General features: G+C 40.4%; 1 protein-coding gene across 1 annotated transcript in view; it reads left to right on the forward strand.

Annotated features, from left to right (window-relative positions):
• The window catches only part of LOC101487496 (CUB and sushi domain-containing protein 1), a 457,578-nt gene that overhangs the window by 244,717 nt on the left and 195,280 nt on the right, over window positions 1–17,581 (forward strand). The window contains exons 4-6 of the mRNA XM_024803309.2: window positions 230–424; window positions 1,303–1,510; window positions 15,585–15,697. Coding sequence (XP_024659077.2) covers window positions 230–424; window positions 1,303–1,510; window positions 15,585–15,697 — 516 coding nt within the window. The remainder of the gene's footprint in view (window positions 1–229; window positions 425–1,302; window positions 1,511–15,584; window positions 15,698–17,581) is intronic.

Raw genomic sequence — 17,581 nt, forward strand, 5'->3', positions numbered from 1 at the left:
AAAGTAAACACAAATTGCTCAGTAACCCTGACTGACTAATAGATCTATAGTTGAGCTGTTTTATGTGGTAACAAGCCAAAAAGTTTGTAGTTCACACTAACACTCGAATATTAAAAAATACTGCAAGAACTTCTTGGTTGGTTATTTTTCACTATAACAAATAGTTAAATTAATGGATATTTTGGAGGTAATAAACGATTTTCTCTGTCTGCTCTTCTCTTTGTTTCAGTGCTGCCGAGTCATACATGTGGCACCCCTGGTCTCATTCCAAATGGAGTCATTCATGGCTCGCGGTACAACATGGGGGATAAAATCCGATACAGCTGTGAGTCAGGGTTTGTATTGGAAGGACACAGTATCCTCACATGCATCGTATCGCCTGGAAGTGGAGCACAATGGGACTTCCCATCGCCTTTTTGCAGAGGCAAGACATTTTTTCTTTCTTTCTTTCCATTTTCAATTCATTGATATTGCTTCTAGAAATTTTTTAGTAATGCCGTTCAAAGGACTTGCAGTAAATACAGTTTAGAAGATGGAAACCATTCTTTTTACTTAAATGAAACTGACAAGATACCTTTCACATAATCATGACCCAAAGCTAAGTTCAAAAGTAAACTGTATGTACTTTCCATTGTCTCCATTGGAGTCTTTCAGTTCTTTCATTTGAACTGAACTAAGCTCCGATTGAAGGAAATGAAAAACTGTTCACCAATTATAGCCATGAAAGTAAAAGATGAGAAAAAAAAATCACATCGCTAAGATCATGAGAACTGAAGAAACTTGACATAAGGGTCATTAGCCAGAAGATGAGAGCCCCTGTGTATTGATTGCTTCCAATGCACAGAAAAGTCTGCCTCAAATTACATCACAAACTACTGTATCAACCAGATGGTGCCCAACATCCTTAAGTAAAGCCCCTTTAATGGTTCATTAGTCTACAGACAAGAACAGATCTGTTCATATGTCTTCCATTAGAGTGAGTAGATGGTTGAATAGCTCTATTGAGGGTTTACTAAATGAGTAGTTGTGAATGAAAATTAACAGATGATCTAAATCATAGTGATGATGTGATAATGACAATACTGTATTTATCTCAGCTCATAGTGTGTGCATTGTGTTTATTTGTCTGCTAATGTTAGAGAGGCATGTGTCAAAAAGTGTGGTTTTTAATGTGTGAAAACTTTATTGACACAAAAAACATGAAATAAATGATAAGCCAACCCAAGAAGGCCAAGAAGTTAAGTTACAAAATCAGTATATGAAATAATAAAAATAGCATTCGTTTCATCTGTTTCTAACCAGCCGAGGGAGCGTGTGGCGGTACGTTACGAGGCACCGCGGGTTCAATAACCAGCCCTGGATACCCAGCAGAGTACGACAACAACCTGGACTGTACGTGGTCAATCCTTGCTGAGCCCGGGGACACCATAGCTCTCGTCTTCAATGACTTCTTATTAGAGGACAAATATGACTTCCTGGAAATCAGCGGGACAGAAGCACCAAGCATATGGTAAGACACATCTCACACACAGATTGCAATGATGAGCCAGATAACGCAGGGGTCTTTGTACAAATCAGCATGACTGAGGCACCATGTGTCGAGCGGTAAATATATAATGAAAACAGAGGCACACACAATCATCACTGACACTTAAAGCTTTAGTGGTATTGTCATCTTTTATGTGTTTTTTTATTTTATTTTGAGCAGTGAAAGAAAGAGTGTAGCATAGATGTAAACAAAGTGGACATTGATGTTCTATAAATTAGGCAGATGCTTCATTCCAAGAATTAGCAACCCAGAGACTATTGTTCAGTTATCTGATTTGCTTACACTGAAGAGAACAGTTGTTGTTTTCACTCCAATTTTCTCTAACAAGAGTACTTTCAAGAATGGCTTTTAATTTTAAAAGGGGACTAATGATGTTGTTTGGGAGGACAGATACAACCGCTGATTGATTACCCACACAGGAGTCCTGTTGATTTTCCTGATTTATTCAAATCCCATAGGCAAGGTGATAAATAGTTGTGTTTTTGCTCCCATTTTTTTGTGTAGTTGAGTTTGAAAATTTGCACTCTGCTGTGCCACAAAACGCTCTGCTTTTTAAATTTAGAGCACTGTTGGAAGTCATGTTGGTTTGTTTGAAATATCACACGCATCCAGTGGAGGCTTCAATATGTTTGTGCAAAGGTGAGAGAAGCTTAATGGTTAGGGATGGGGAACTTGTTTCCAGGTTGTAAGTGCTGGGAAATCAAGAGAGGGGAAAGTATGAAGTTGTTTGGCCTCTGTCAGTAATAACAACAGACATGCCTGGAAGCAAAGCCTAATTAGACATTAGTAAACTCTAAATTTTTAGACATGATTGAAACAAAACATACATATTCTCGTCTCTGTTAGCGTAGATTATCCCAGGTTGCTTTCTTCTTCAGAAAGAGCAATTACTTTGATTTGAAAGGGATTTGACATCTGTGATACATTTTTGGTGTTACATAAACACCAAAAACCAAAATCCTGCAATGCTTTGTTAGCAGCATTTGCATCAATAGTGGGTATTTTTGTATGCAAGTTCTTTCGATAGTGTTGTTTAGACACAACAATACAACTTCAGAATATTAATCATTAAAAATATTTTCCAAATAATAAAACCAATTGCAAGAGATTGCTTTTAGAGGATTCTTTCTTTTTCTCATGTTCTCCTAACTGTAACTGATGTGTTCCATGTGTAGAAAATGCTTTGTGATTGTGCTACTGCTTGCAAAGTAATTGAATGAATAGGTCGACAGATAAATAAGAGGAGTGAAAGAGGCAGAGACAATAGCACTGGATGAAAACAAAAGGAATGGAGAATAATTGTGCATTTAGTGCCGTCACCAGTCGAGCAGCGCGCGTCAACCCTGGCATTCTCATGATACCATTTGTGTGTGTGCGTGTGCACACGTGTGTGTTTTTTGTCAGGTCTTAAGTGGCTCTCTGACAGGGTGAGCTGTTGATTGTTTCTCTAGGCTCTGACAGATTACACACAGTCAAGTGCACACATGCATACACACAGCTTGGCTCTGACAGTATAACATTCAAGGACCACTGTCAGCCCACCCTCTGCAATGCAGGGGCAAGATAAGGAAGAGTAGTAGAGAGTGCACCCAACATTTTGTTACATGGAAAATGGAGACTGCAAGAACTAAGCACTTTTGTCTTGACTGCTCTGATTAGGGTTTAACATCTCCGTCATACTTACTTAAAAGAAAAACTCCTGCAGTAAAGATTGAGGTAACTTGGTGATTTGTCTAATGAGCCACCGCAACAGGCTGTGAACCCATATGGAAAAGATATTTTTATATATATATATATATATATATATATATATATATATATATATATATATATATATACAAACTTTATAAGATTTATATATATATATATATATATATATATATATATATATATAAATCTTATAAAGTTTGTATCTGTCTTGTGTGAAACTTGTATGAAAAGCATATAAGAGTGAAAACAGATATAAGATCCCTTGAAAAATTATATAATGAAACTTGTATGTTTTGGATACTTACTAAAACAATATATGAAAGTAATGAGAAAGTGGCCACTTTCATGAGTAAATCATGTAAGCCTTATATGATTTACTCATGAAAGTGGCCATGAGTAATCACATATAAGTTTTTACTATTTCTTTTCCATATGGGAAAATATGCACCATCTCAAAAAAATGTTTTCAGCTATATAGCAAAACACAGAAACCTAGATGTGTACAACAAAGTTCCCAAATTGGGAATAAACCAAGAGATATTTCAGTTATACCACCCACATGATTTAAAAAAAGACCTAAAATAAAATGGAAAGGGTTTTGCCGTGCACAACCTAATACAATCCTAAGTACTTTTCTCCAGAGGTGGGATTAAGTGATGACTGACATTTTCACTGAGGCATGAAAACAGGTCATTGTTAAAATGACTGACACCTGACAAGACTACTCTGATGGATTCTTCCTGTTTACAGAGAGCATTTTCTGATTGGCTGTCCCAAAAGCAATTTCCTGTTTCATGTTCCTGTCTGCTAGCTGGCAAGTTGAATGTCAGGTTGACTAGCTGTCACACATACACATACCCACAAAAACACACACACACACACACACGCACAGAATTGGTCATATTATGCAATTCCACACCTCGTATTCGTTTCAGAGACAAAACTTTATTGCTGCAGACAAGTGAATATGTTAAACTGTTTGTACACCTCAACTATGATGGTATTTGAAACTTAGTCTAATTTGTAAGATTATGTGATGGATAATCCAATAGCTGGTCCCAGTTTTCGGTCCACTGTGCTTTACTGGGTTGAAAACTACCTGTTGAGTGAGGTCGAACTGGCAAAAAAAAGATTGATTGACAGAAACAGGGTCAGGAAGACACAAGGTAGCAAAAACATCCAGTTATTTGTGTTGTTGATTGCTGTGTGCTAATGGTATCACAGCTCCGAAAGGGCTTTGGACTTTAACATTTGATAGTAGGTTATACAAATAAACTGACCAAACTTTCTTCCTCTACTTTATTAGTCATGCAATTTTTGCCAGCTACATATTAATGGTTTGTGGGGAGGGGTTGGTGTTCTAAATTTAAGATGTTATGTATTCGAATGTGTGGCCTGTGCCTGTGTATGATGGAGGGGGTGTGTATCTGCATGCATCTGTTCTTTCAAGTAGCATTTAGTCTTACAGTATGTCTGTAAAGTTCTCAGTCATCCAGGTCATCGTAGTCTAAGGAGCTGAAAGAAGCCCAACCGGTCGCAGCAGATGGCCCCGCCCCTCCCTGAGCCTGGTTCTGCTGGAGGTTTCTTCCTGTTAAAAGAGAGTCTTTCCTTCCCACTGTCGCCATAGTGCTTGCTCACAGGGGTCATATGATTGTTGGTTTTTTTTCTCTGAATGTATTATTGTAGGTCTATCTTACAATATAAAGCACCTTGAGGCAACTGTTGTTGTGATTTGGCACTATATAAATAAAATTGAATTGAAAATTGAATTGAATATCCACTGTGAATGACCATCTTTGAACAGAGCCGGTGGCTTACGACACCAGCTGTCTGCCATCTATAATTCAGTTTTGAGATCCCTTCTCAGACGCCATAACACACACTCACATTCTGGGCCTTTTGACCTCAGGAAATCACATGATAGGGTCGGGCCAGGTTTGGGGCTAGGTTGTGACCTACACCCATTTTCACACCTTGGCTCATGTGATTAGGTAGAGGATCATTAGGGGGTCCATGTCGCTCTTGGGGGGACACTCCCATAGGGCTTAAATGACTACAGACCCGTGGCTCTGACATCTGTGGTCATGAAGTCTTTTGAGCGCCTAGTTCTCTCCCATCTCAGGACCCTCACGGCCCCCCTCCTGGACCCCCTGCAGTTTGCATATAGAGCCAACAGGTCTGTAGACGACGCCATCAACATGGCCCTACACTTCATCCTGCAGCATCTGGACTCCCCAGGAACCTACGCCAGGATCCTGTTTGTGGACTTCAGCTCTGCCTTCAACACCATCCTTCCAGACCATCTCCGAGACAAGCTTTCCCAGATGAATGTGCCTGATCCCATCTGCCGGTGGATCACTGACTTCCTGACGGACAGGAAGCAGCATGTGAGGCTGGGAAAGAATGTCTCGGACTCCCGGACCATCAGCACCGGCTCCCCTCAGGGCTGTGTTCTTTCTCCTCTGCTCTTCTCCCTGTACACCAACTGCTGCACCTCCACCCACCAGTCTGTCAAGCTAATCAAGTTTGCAGATGACACCACCGTTATTGGACTCATCTCGGACGGGGACGAGTCTGCCTACAGGAGGGAGGTTGAACGTCTGGTGTCCTGGTGCAGCCACAACAACCTGGTGCTGAATGCCCAGAAGACAGTGGAGATTATTGTGGACTTCAGGAAGCACACAGCCCCACTCCCCCCCATCATCCTGACTGACACCCCCATCACCTCTGTGGACTCATTCCGCTTCCTGGGTACCACCATCACCCAGGACCTGAAGTGGGAGCCCACCATCACCTCCGTCATCAAGAAAGCCCAGCAGAGGATGTACTTCCTGAGGCAGCTGAAGAAATTCAACCTGCCAACACGGACGATGATGCAGTTCTACACTGCAATCATCGAGTCCATCCTCACCTCCTCCATCACCGTGTGGTACGCTGGAGCCACTATCAGGGACAAACAGAGACTGCAGCGTGTTGTGCGCTCTGCTGAGAAGGTGATTGGCTGCAGACTCCCATCTTTGCAGGACCTGTACACCTCCAGGACATTGCGGCGTGCAGCTCGGATCTCAGCTGACCCTTCTCACCCTGGACACAGTCTGTTTGACCTGCTCCCCTCAGGCAGGAGGCTCCGGTCCATTCGCACCAGAACCTCTCGCCATAAGAACAGTTTCTTCCCCTCTGCTGTTGGACACATGAACAATAACCATATGACTGTTCCCACCACTAACACATGACCCTACGCTGTGTTCACTGCATCATTCCATGTTTGGCACTGATCACCACCTGCACTCATGTATATATCTTTCAACGTAGCACTCTTAATTCTTATTCTCATGTATATATCTCATGTATATCTCATGCACATATCTTCCCACGTAGCACTTTTAATTCTTATCCCTACTTTTATTTTTTTCCATGTCTATTTAAGTGCTATTTATGACACTATGTTTGCACTGAAGCACCGCAGCAATTTCCTAATGTTGTAAACCTGCTCAACATTTGGCAATAAACCCCATTCTGATTCTGATTCTGATTCTGATTCTGAAATCTGGGACTCTCCACCATTTGACCTTAGAACTGAGGGAGCTTCTCGGATAACAGGTGAAACGTCTTCAAGCAACTTAAAGAAGTCCAGACGCTTTTCTTTCCAAGCTTAGACTACTCCTACAGTAGGTGTAACTAAGGTGTAACTCTTAATGGACTGGCATCAGTAGCAGATGCATATTAGTTAAATGTGAAACATTCAGAGAACTCCATGCTGATAATAATCTGTATAAACCTCTCAATTTTTTTAATTTAAATTCAGATACTATAAAAATAATAGTACAGTACAAAAAAATAAAAACATATAATGGCAGGAAGTGATTTATCATGTTTATTATTCGAATAACCTACCAGCTTTGTTACCCTATGACTTTGCTATCCATCCTTGACTACAGATGGAGAAATGTCAGTGATTTTGTTTATACTACTTTGACTAGAAATCCCTTTGATCAATTCAGAAGCGCCAAACCTAATACGCCTCTGGTTTGGTGAAACAGGAGCATGAAAAATGACTTCTTACAAGCGTAAGCCCAAAAATGTGAGTGCTCTGAAATTGCAAACCTATTCATGATCTTGAAGGTTTAATGACCTTTGTGGGGAAAAGGCAATTTCTGGGAGTCAGGTCCTAAAATTAGGCAGTGTAAGGACATATTATAGAAATGTAACAAAAAAATAGTTGCCTAAAGACATCATATAAAAGGTACAGATTCATGTAGCAAATGGTTTCAGTTCATTGAGAATTGATTACTTCAGGCCCATCTGTGGGAGGTACTACACTTTACTGGAGAATTAAGTTGAAGTTTTATTTTATAACTGAAGCACGTTTTAATTCTAATGTTGTCATAACTTGAACTATATAGACCACAGAGAAAGAAAAAAAATACGAGCTAACCATACTGTAAAAGCAAGATTACCCAATCAGCAGTGTTGTCGGCAGTAGATTTCCTCAGTTTCCTGTATTACACGCTGATATATCTGTGGATGTACTTTTAAAGACAGTGAAAGGGATGTCATAAATCTTCATACATTTTCTTTTTCTCCGATAATCTGTGAGAGGAGATCTCAGAGGAACTTTGGGAGAGCGTGCTGGACACAGTGCACAAATCACCTGTCTGTGTAAAACATGAGCTGATCCAGTTTAAAGTTTTATGTCATGTCCACCAGGTAAAAGTTAGTCTCTAGTCAATATAGAAGTAAAAATAGATGCAAAGAAGTGTTGTGAAGTCCCTGTGCACATATTCCAGCCTTGCCGTCGTCTACAGTCCTATTGGAGGGAATCTTTATAGTATTGTTTAAGAATACTGGAAAACTGGATATGGAGTTACAGAGGCCTTTGGATAAGTAGTCCAGGCATGAGGTGTCCATGCACCTGGTGATGCTTAAATATTCACGATGTATTTAAAAATCATATACATTTCTGTTGTTTTCCATACTTGGTTTCATATTGTTACTCTTCTTTTACCAGCCACTGGTTACGTAAATACTCAGCTTAATGTTTTTTATGAAATATAGACTGTTATCTGTGACAGTGTAACTACTGTTATCTTCAGATCTGAATGTATTTTTTCTTTCTCTGATTATACGAAATGAGCTTTGTTGATCATTTTAATGAAGGTTTACTGCAGGTCTTCTGCAGCTCTTAACCCCTCTTCTCATTCCATTGCCTCCACCTTTCACTCTTTTTCATGCTTGCCTTTATTTTTTTCTTTCTCTGCACTCTTAGCTCTCTGTCTGGCTATTCTTTCATTTCCCTCTTCCCCTGTGCTCCTTTTGCCCAGCTCTCATCCTCTGCCTCTGTCTTTCGATGCTAAGAGAAACAATGTTGGCGATCTTTTTCTGTAACTTAATGAGTCCTTATTTATAAGTGCTGTTACGTTTCGGTGTGTCAGTGTTTTGTTTTTGCGTGACTGTTATGTATTTCCTGCTTTACTTTGAAAGTCTGTGTTATCTTAGTGTGTTCAGTTTACGTTTTCCCTGTCTCGTCAGTTCTAATTTGCCCCAGCTGTGTTTCCCTCCTGTGGTCCATTCCCTAATTGCTCCCTCTATGTATTTAAACCCTGTGTTTCAGTGTGTCATGGTCGCGATCTCCCCCGTGTTGTAAATAGTTTGGTGTGTTTGTTGTAAATAAATAGTCTGTTGTAAATAGTTGTGAATGGGTTTGTTAATATTTTCGTTTGAGACACCTTCGTTTTGGGATTTTGGTGGAGGGCCTTCGTGGTTCTATTTTCCGTATCTTTGTTTCTCTACGTTGCACCCCGGTTGCCTAGGCCGGGGTGTAACATATGGGGGCTCGTCCGGGATTGCCTTCGCTGGGGGGGTCCGAGGACCGCCCCAGCCTTTGTCGTCTGCTGGAGGGTCCGTGGGACCGCTCCAGCCTTCATTCGCCTTCGCTGGAGGGTCCGAGGGACCGCTCCAGTCTTCATCTGCCTTCGCTGGAGGGTCCGAGGGACCGCTCCAGCCTTCGTCGTCTGCTGGAGGGTCAGTGGAACCGCTCCAGCCTTCATCAGCTTCGTCCGTCTTCGCTGGAGGGTCCGTTGGAGGGACCGCTTCAGCCTTCGTTTGTCTTCGCTGGAGGGTCCGAGGCACCGCTCCAGCCTTTGTCTGCCTTCGCTGGAGGGTCCGAGGCACCGCTTCAGCCTTCATTTGTCTTCGCTGGAGGGTCCGAGGCACCGCTCCAGCCTTCGTCTGCCTTCGCTGGAGGGTCCGAGGCACCGCTTCAGCCTTCGTTTGTCTTCGCTGGAGGGTCCGAGGCACCGCTCCAGCCTTTGTCCGCCTTCGCTGGAGGGTCCGGGGCACCGCTCCAGCCTTCGTCTGCCTTCGCTGGAGGGTCCGGGGCACCGCTCCAGCCTTCGTCCGCCTTCGCTGGAGGGTCCGGGGCACCGCTCCAGCCTTCGTCTGCCTTTGCTGGAGGGTCCGAGGCACCGCTTCAGTCTTCGTTTGTCTTCGCTGGAGGGTCCGAGGCACCGCTCCAGCCTTCGTCTGCCTTCGCTGGAGGGTCCGTGGGACCGCTCCAGACTTCATCCGTCTTCGCTGGAGGGTCCGTGGGACCGCTCCAGCCTCCACCAGCCTTCATCCGGTTTTGATCAAACATTTCACTTGGGGTTACATGTTTGATTTTTGGGTAGGGGGAAATGTTACGTTTCGGTGTGTCAGTGTTTTGTTTTTGCGTGACTGTTATGTATTTCCTGCTTTACTTTGAAAGTCTGTGTTATCTTAGTGTGTTCAGTTTACGTTTTCCCTGTCTCGTCAGTTCTAATTTGCCCCAGCTGTGTTTCCCTCCTGTGGTCCATTCCCTAATTGCTCCCTCTATGTATTTAAACCCTGTGTTTCAGTGTGTCATGGTCGCGATCTCCCCCGTGTTGTAAATAGTTTGGTGTGTTTGTTGTAAATAAATAGTCTGTTGTAAATAGTTGTGAATGGGTTTGTTAATATTTTCGTTTGAGACACCTTCGTTTTGGGATTTTGGTGGAGGGCCTTCGTGGTTCTATTTTCCGTATCTTTGTTTCTCTACGTTGCACCCCGGTTGCCTAGGCCGGGGTGTAACAGTGCTTACAATAAGTTCAAGTGTCATGTTTTCAAGAACAGTTTATTAAATTTAGTTCTATCTTGGTCACTACAGTAATGACACTGATTTTCCTCAGTGTTGAAAACTCAAGAATTTGCATGAGGATTTTGAAAAAGTAGTGTTTAATAATAATCAAGTCGGTAAAATGCTCATTCGTTTTTCTGCGACTGAGACAGTCCCCAAGTTGCTCTTCATACACATGACATTCAACATTAGATTCTTTTGTAGCAGCTTGACCTCGGTGGTCTATCATAGTAATGCTTTGGTGTGCAAGTCCTTGATCATTTGAACTGACCCTCTGGCCTCTATACTTATCTGGAAGTTCAAAGAGCACCACAACCAGCCTGCAGCATCTGTAGATGAACCTTGTCCATCCTCAGAGCCTTTTCATGACACATTCAATGACTGCCAAAGAAAGAGGCTAGATATTTTTTCTCCAAATGTTGTCTTTCTTCCTATTTGTTCTGCTCTCATGTCCCTCTGTTACATCTCATTTCTCCTCCGTTTAGATCTCCTGCTTTCTGATCCTTTCCCGCTGCTTCTCCCTCGTTCCCCTTCGTGCAACTGCCAGTCCTCCTCTTACTCTCTTTTTCTCCACTTTGTGACACATCACTTGTCCTGTTATTACATTTACATTTTAAATTATGTTTACTGTCTGTGGGACTGCCGGTGTGTGTCTCTGTGTGTATCAGTGTAAAAAGGGTGAGTGTGACATTTAAAGTAGCATTGTAGCCAGGTTTTGCACTAAGGAGTGGGAATAAACAGCTATCTGTTGTGGATGATGTGCTTTACACTTGTGACCTGTATACAATAATTTATTTTTACTGTGGCTTTTTGCCATTTTACAGATGCACACATCCACAGGGATTTGCAGTAAGTGCAACAATGCAGTAAGGTTAAAAATATGTATTTGCAGCAATTCAAGCAGCCAGTCAGAAGAGTAGGTGCCAAAACATTGGTGCCCCAGTAGTATAAAGTTGTGCGTCTGTGTTTATCTTCGTATCACAAAAAGGCTAGTTGCCCTAACAATAGAAAAGTGCTAGAATATTCCCACAAATAGCTCTCTGCTGGTCTTGGTTTACTTGTCCATCTCCTCTCTGCTGCATGACTTGGCCTCACGTCTTCTGTTCCCTTCTCCCCCCCCTGGCCTGTCAAACATCTCCTTTTCTCTTTTCCCCTCTCCAGTGTTTTCATCTTTCATATTTCTTGAGTTTTGTAAACATTCCTCTCTCTCTCTTCCCTGACATGTTCATCTTTGTTTTATCCTCACAGCTTAATTCTTTATGTGATTCTATTTTTTATATATTTTTGCTCTTTCCATCCCTCCTCTCATTTTCCTTTCCAGCATCACTTTCTTTCTCATTCATCTCCACTCTTTGCAATCTCGTATTAGTATTGCCCAACCTCATTTAGGCTTGACTCTTTCTCTCTCCCTTTATCACTTTGACCTCTCAAAGCAACTAGTCTAATCCTTCTCTTCCTGTTCATTTAAGTGACTTTCTCGCTCTCACCTCCTCTTCAGTGTTTTTCCTTCCGATTATTTCTTCTTTGCTCGTGTCTTTCTTTTAAGCTCTCTTTCACTTGCGTTTATTCTTCTGTGGAAAAACCTCCTGTTCCACCTATCCTTCACGTCTCTCCTCTCTTCTTCTCCTGTTTCCTTTTTTGTCAAGCATGCTTGTTTTTGAAAGATTAAGGGAATCTCTCTTTTCATTTGCTTCTCCTCCTTTTCTACCTTTCTTTTTAGTTCACTCTCATCTCCCACATCCCTTGTTCTGTCTCCTCTCTGACCCCTTGTCTCACTCTCACTCCAGTGTCAGGCAGGACGCCAGTACGCATGAATAATGGAAGAGAGGCAGCATATCATGCATTTTTTTCTTTCTCTTCTTAACATTTCCCCCACCTCTCTTTATTTTCGAGACATATAAGAATTTACTACCCTGTATTAAATTAAACTCTGTATATAAACAAGATTGTAATCGTTTAAGCCCTATAATATCTGGAGTGCATGAGAACCTTTTAATTACAACTTTTAGGTCTTCAAGGCTTATTCAGAATACTTACTTTTCTAAAATGTCGACACACACATAAATGCACTTCAGCTGGTTATTAATGTACTAACGCATTGGACCACACCTCTTAATCTTTGAATTCAGGTCTTCTCAGGTCTATTGCCATAGGGGTATAATATAAAGCACCTAGCCATGAAATCATTGGTCCTTCTAAAGAGCTCACTTGTGGCAGACCACATATGGGCATGGGGACAGGAAAGTCATCTCAGTGCAGCTGATTCAGTAACTGCTTTCCAGAGTTCCACACTTCCTCTGGTATTAACATCTGCAAAGAAAACTGTGCACTGGAAGCAATGGTTTTCACAGGCCAAGCAACTCCTGTAGTGTGTAGCTGGTCTGGTGCATTTGTCCATATCGTGTATCTAACCCAATCATGAGAATCAGAAAGAAAGGTCATTTGAATGACTTCAAACATTGTATGGTTCTTGGTTCCAGTCGGGCTGGCGTGAGCATTTCAGAAACTGCTGATCTGCTGGGATTTTCCCACACAACCGTTTCTAGGGGTAACAGATAATAGTCTGAAAAGGAGAAAATATCCGGTGAGTGGCAATTCTCCCGGTGAAAATGCTTGTTGATGCCAGAGGTCAGAGGAGAATGGCCAGAATGCTTCGAGTTTACAGGGCGGCAACAGTAACTCACGGTAAAGTGCAATCACCTGAAAATGCAGGTATCTGTACTTTACTTGAGTATGTATTACTTTACTTTAAGTATATATTTATTTGAGTGTTGAGTATTTTAGTTGTGCTTTGTTACTTTCCACCTTTGCTTCTTATGCAGCGGTGCATTAGTAACAAAATAACATAACTTAATATAGCACTCTAGCACTTAGCTATAAAAACTGGATAAAATGTAAATGTTGCTTCATGTTTCTTTCCTCTGTTTAAGATAGTTAGGAAAGCACACATATATATAGAGAGAGATTGATATTATACATTAATAGAGTGATATAATGTACTCATATATAATGTATTAGTAATATATATAAGTACAGCCATAATGGAGCATTGCTTACTTTCTCTTTAGTGAACTTTGTATAAAAAATGTTCCTCTGTGGTAAGTTTTTGATTGAATCTGACTTTAGTCAAAGAGAAAACAGCACAGTCTAGCACTGTATCCTTATGTAACTATAAGCTGTTTCATCATATAGACCTTTCCTTTTTTATTTATTTATTTTTTTACATCAGACAGGTTGTCTGAGAACATCTTCTGCCAGGCTAGGCTGAGATAAAATTGCACATTCTCTTGAAATCATTGTAAAGGTTCGCTGAAGTTTTGAAACACAAAATAAATACTGCAATAACAAGCCTATATATCCTTTGTTGATGTTTGTAGGGAGCCCCATCCTTTTTAGTCTAGTTTTCATATCATGCACTATATTTTTTGTGTTAATGTGCCACACGACAAGACATTTATATTTAAATGCTCTCACTGATAAAGACTGCTAGTTGACTCTCTGAGAGATGACACATCACACTACAGTACTGGAGCTTTTCACTGTGTGTACTATAGTGTTATATCGCCTCGGGGTAGATACATTAGCAGGGTTTTTTTTTATCCTCTTACAGATTTTCTTCTTTTTTTCCCTCAGATTTTTTAGTTGATAACCCAGCTTTATTGACAGTATCAAATCTAATCAAAGAATCAAATCAATGAGGTTCTCTAAGAAGCTCTCTAATTACATTTTTCTTTTTAATTTTTTATAGTTTATTCCCTCGTTTTCTTCATGAGTATTTGTAACTTGCTCTCTCTAGTCTACTCAGTGTAACTGCGGCATTATTAAAGGGCAGTAAGTGTGGCGCTTGTTGCTCTAGAGAGGTTGATAGAACATGAGCTTCCAGGCAGCATCTCCTACATCATTTCCTCGCTTCTCTGTGTGCATCGTTTTTTCCGTACTTTTTGTTTTATTCTTTTTAACGCCGTGTTGGTTGCCGTTGGTAAAGAAAAGTAACAGAAGCTAAATCTGATGTAAGACTTACCATAGGGTACTGACTTATCCTCTTAGTAGGGATGGTTAAAAAATGTGTGAAGTTATTTCTTTTTTCTTCTGCTTTACTATCAACAGCCCCCTCTTTTACTTAACTTTCCCCTGTAGGGTTTGGTGTTTATTGTGATTGTGTGTGAAACTCAGATAGTTTCTAGCCCAGCTCTTATGAAATCAGGACTTTTTTTTCAAAGTCACTAAGCATTATATCCTAATTCAGTCAACTTTACAAAATAGATAAGTCTTGTTTTTCAGTTAACAAAGTTCCTTTTTCTTATTTTTTTTGCTGATGAATTTTTATAACAAATTTTACAGCTTTTTTTGTTTTTTTTTGCAAATGTATTTTTTTTTTCAGCAAGGACTTCCCTCAATGGAAACCACTTAGACACTGAAGTAGGACTGTGAACAGTACAAGTGCACACATTATGCTTTTGGTGAGGGTTGATCATAATGGGAATGGATAATATCATTCACTTCCCACATCTGCATTTCCAAACCAGTGGAACAAATTGCCTTTTTGCAAAAACCTCTTTAAATTATAGCCAGCCTTTGTACCATGGAGGACAAATCAAAGGGACTCAAAAATTATACCTTGAACTCACTAGAAACTTCTCTCTACACTGGCACATTTTCATATTTTCACATGAAACATAGATCCAGTAGTTTTTCTGCACCTCTGTGCTCTGCCTTGCATATCTTACATATTTACAGTTGTTTGTCAATAGGCATTTTGCTACATTTTTCACAGTAGCTGATCATGCTGGTAATTTGTAATTAGAGATCAGCACTTTCTTCCAACAACTACATTGTGCATTTTTTTCTTGCTCTTGCTATAACAGACTGTTGTGATAAACATAATTTATCTCTGAAGGAGGGTGTAAACCTCTATCTAATATTCAGCATGTTGCTATACTTGCCACTAGAGAAAAGTAGAAATATATTTCACATCGACAAAATAAAGCAAAATTCACTGTAGATGGACTCTGTGTTTCAAATGACTGCCTTGTGATGTTGTGCTGTACTGTCCACAGCGTCGTACGACACAGTAAGGAGCACAGCGCTATGAATATTAGAATATCCTTACGTCTTAGGTTTGGTATTTGTCTGCATCAATCATGTTCAGTTTATGTTTTGTTCTTAATAAAGTTCTTGTTTGCTTACTTCCAGGCTGACTGGTACAACTCTGCCTTCGCCAGTGATTTCAAATAAGAACTGGGTTCGGATACATTTCACCTCCGACAGCAATCACAGAAGAAAAGGATTCAGTGCTCAGTATCAAGGTATTACTCTTTCAGACACACCTTTTATGTCTCTGTAGTTTTTACCACTGTGTTATACTTATAATTACTTGTATGTAGTGTGTGTATGCATCACTGTGTGTTTGAAAATTATGCTGTTTCGAACACATTTACAAACGATCCCACACATTAGTTACATTAGTTGTTGTTGTTATTATTATTATTATTATTATAAAAAGTGCTTTAAATCAACTCATTGGACTAGATGGGATTTTCCTGCCTGACTGATCAGTTATGTCGCTTAATGAGTATATTAAGGTAGGGCTGCTCAATTAATCGAATTTTAATCACGATTACGATCTGGGCTTTCAACGATCATTAAAAATGACTGAGCCGATTATTAGCCCCTCCCTCATTTATCCGCGACACCTTAAAGGCCGGTCCGTGAAAATATTGTCGGGCATAAACCGGTCCGTGGCGCAAAAAAGGTTGGAGACCGCTGATTAAGAGGACCCGAGGGAAGCTCGGAAAGCTAAGCAGAAGTTATTTGGAGAGTGACTGCCGTTGGTTGAAAAGAGAGTTTAAAAAAAAAACTTCAGTGGTGTTGCACACTATTTTATATTATTTTTTTAAAGTCATTGTTAACCCTTTAAAGCCGGTCAGAGCAGCACGCTCCGTTTTGCGTAACTATTGTTAAATCCCTGTAGAACCTGAACCGTGTAAGCTAGAGCAATAATTTGTTTTGCATATGAAACCGGAGGAGTTGTACTTACATCTGATGCCATCAGCTTGTCCTCGGTCACGGTTTCGTTCCACATATAAGCTTTGCAATAATTGCATAAAAAGCGCTTGCAGGAACAAAAACATAATATTCCAGAAACACGCTTTGCCGTTCCTATCAGCTGTTCGTAACACTTCCCACAGTGAAATGATGCACATGCTGTTTTCTTTGCAAATTTGCATCATAGGATTGTTTTTTGTTTTTCCTGCAGTATATAAAAATTGCTGTATCTCCAAAATAAAACTATGAAGACACTCAAAATAAATTTCCTGTGGTGGGAAACTATTTTTTGCAACTTTATTGTATTTAAAGTTTTGAGGGATAAACCTCTTAAATTTCTCCAAGTAGAAATATATGTAAACAAAACAAAAGCGATTTTCAATTTTTTTTTGTAGTTTATTGCACTTTTTTGCAATTTATGTAATTACTATGGACTTAATGCATACATATTATTAAAATATGGGCTATAACAGTTGTATTGATGTATAGCAACTTGAAATGCTCCCACAAATGGCACTACAGCATGTAAAAAAATAATATAAGCTCTGGTGGACTTGGTTCTATAGTAGGTCTTAAAGGGTTAAATAAATATCGTCAAATAATCGTGATCTCAATTTCAGTGAAAATAATCGTGATTATCATTTTTGCCATAATCGAGCAGCCCTATATTAAGGTGAATTTCAGTTTCCATATGATGGATCAGATTTAATTGGCTGCTCCCAACACAAAGCACAGTGATCCAAGACTGGTCTGTCTTCCTGCATATCTTGCTTCCTGACTTGTCTTCATCTGTTTTGTCGCTGTCTCTGTCTTCCTCAGCTATTTTTCTTTTCTCAAGTCATTGGTGCGTCTACTATTTCCTGTGCCTGTGTGTGTCTGCGTGAGCGAGAGGGATCGGGAGAGAGATGTGCTTTTTATGCCATCTCTGTTTCTCAGTGGAATGCAGTTTAGTTGTAGCACAGATTTTCCTGTTATTCTCGGCAGTGCTGCCACTTAGGATAAAATAGATTGAATAAATTTTAATGCTGCTCATCTCTTTTGCTGCCCCCCTTTTCCCCTTTGTCCTCACTTTTCTGTTTCCTTCAGTTTCTTTTGCTGTTTCCTGTTCTAATTATAAATTTGTTGTGGATTTGTAAGTGCAAGGG

The sequence above is a fragment of the Maylandia zebra genome, linkage group LG1 (genome assembly GCF_041146795.1).
Source record: "Maylandia zebra isolate NMK-2024a linkage group LG1, Mzebra_GT3a, whole genome shotgun sequence".
Classification (NCBI taxonomy): domain Eukaryota; kingdom Metazoa; phylum Chordata; class Actinopteri; order Cichliformes; family Cichlidae; genus Maylandia; species Maylandia zebra.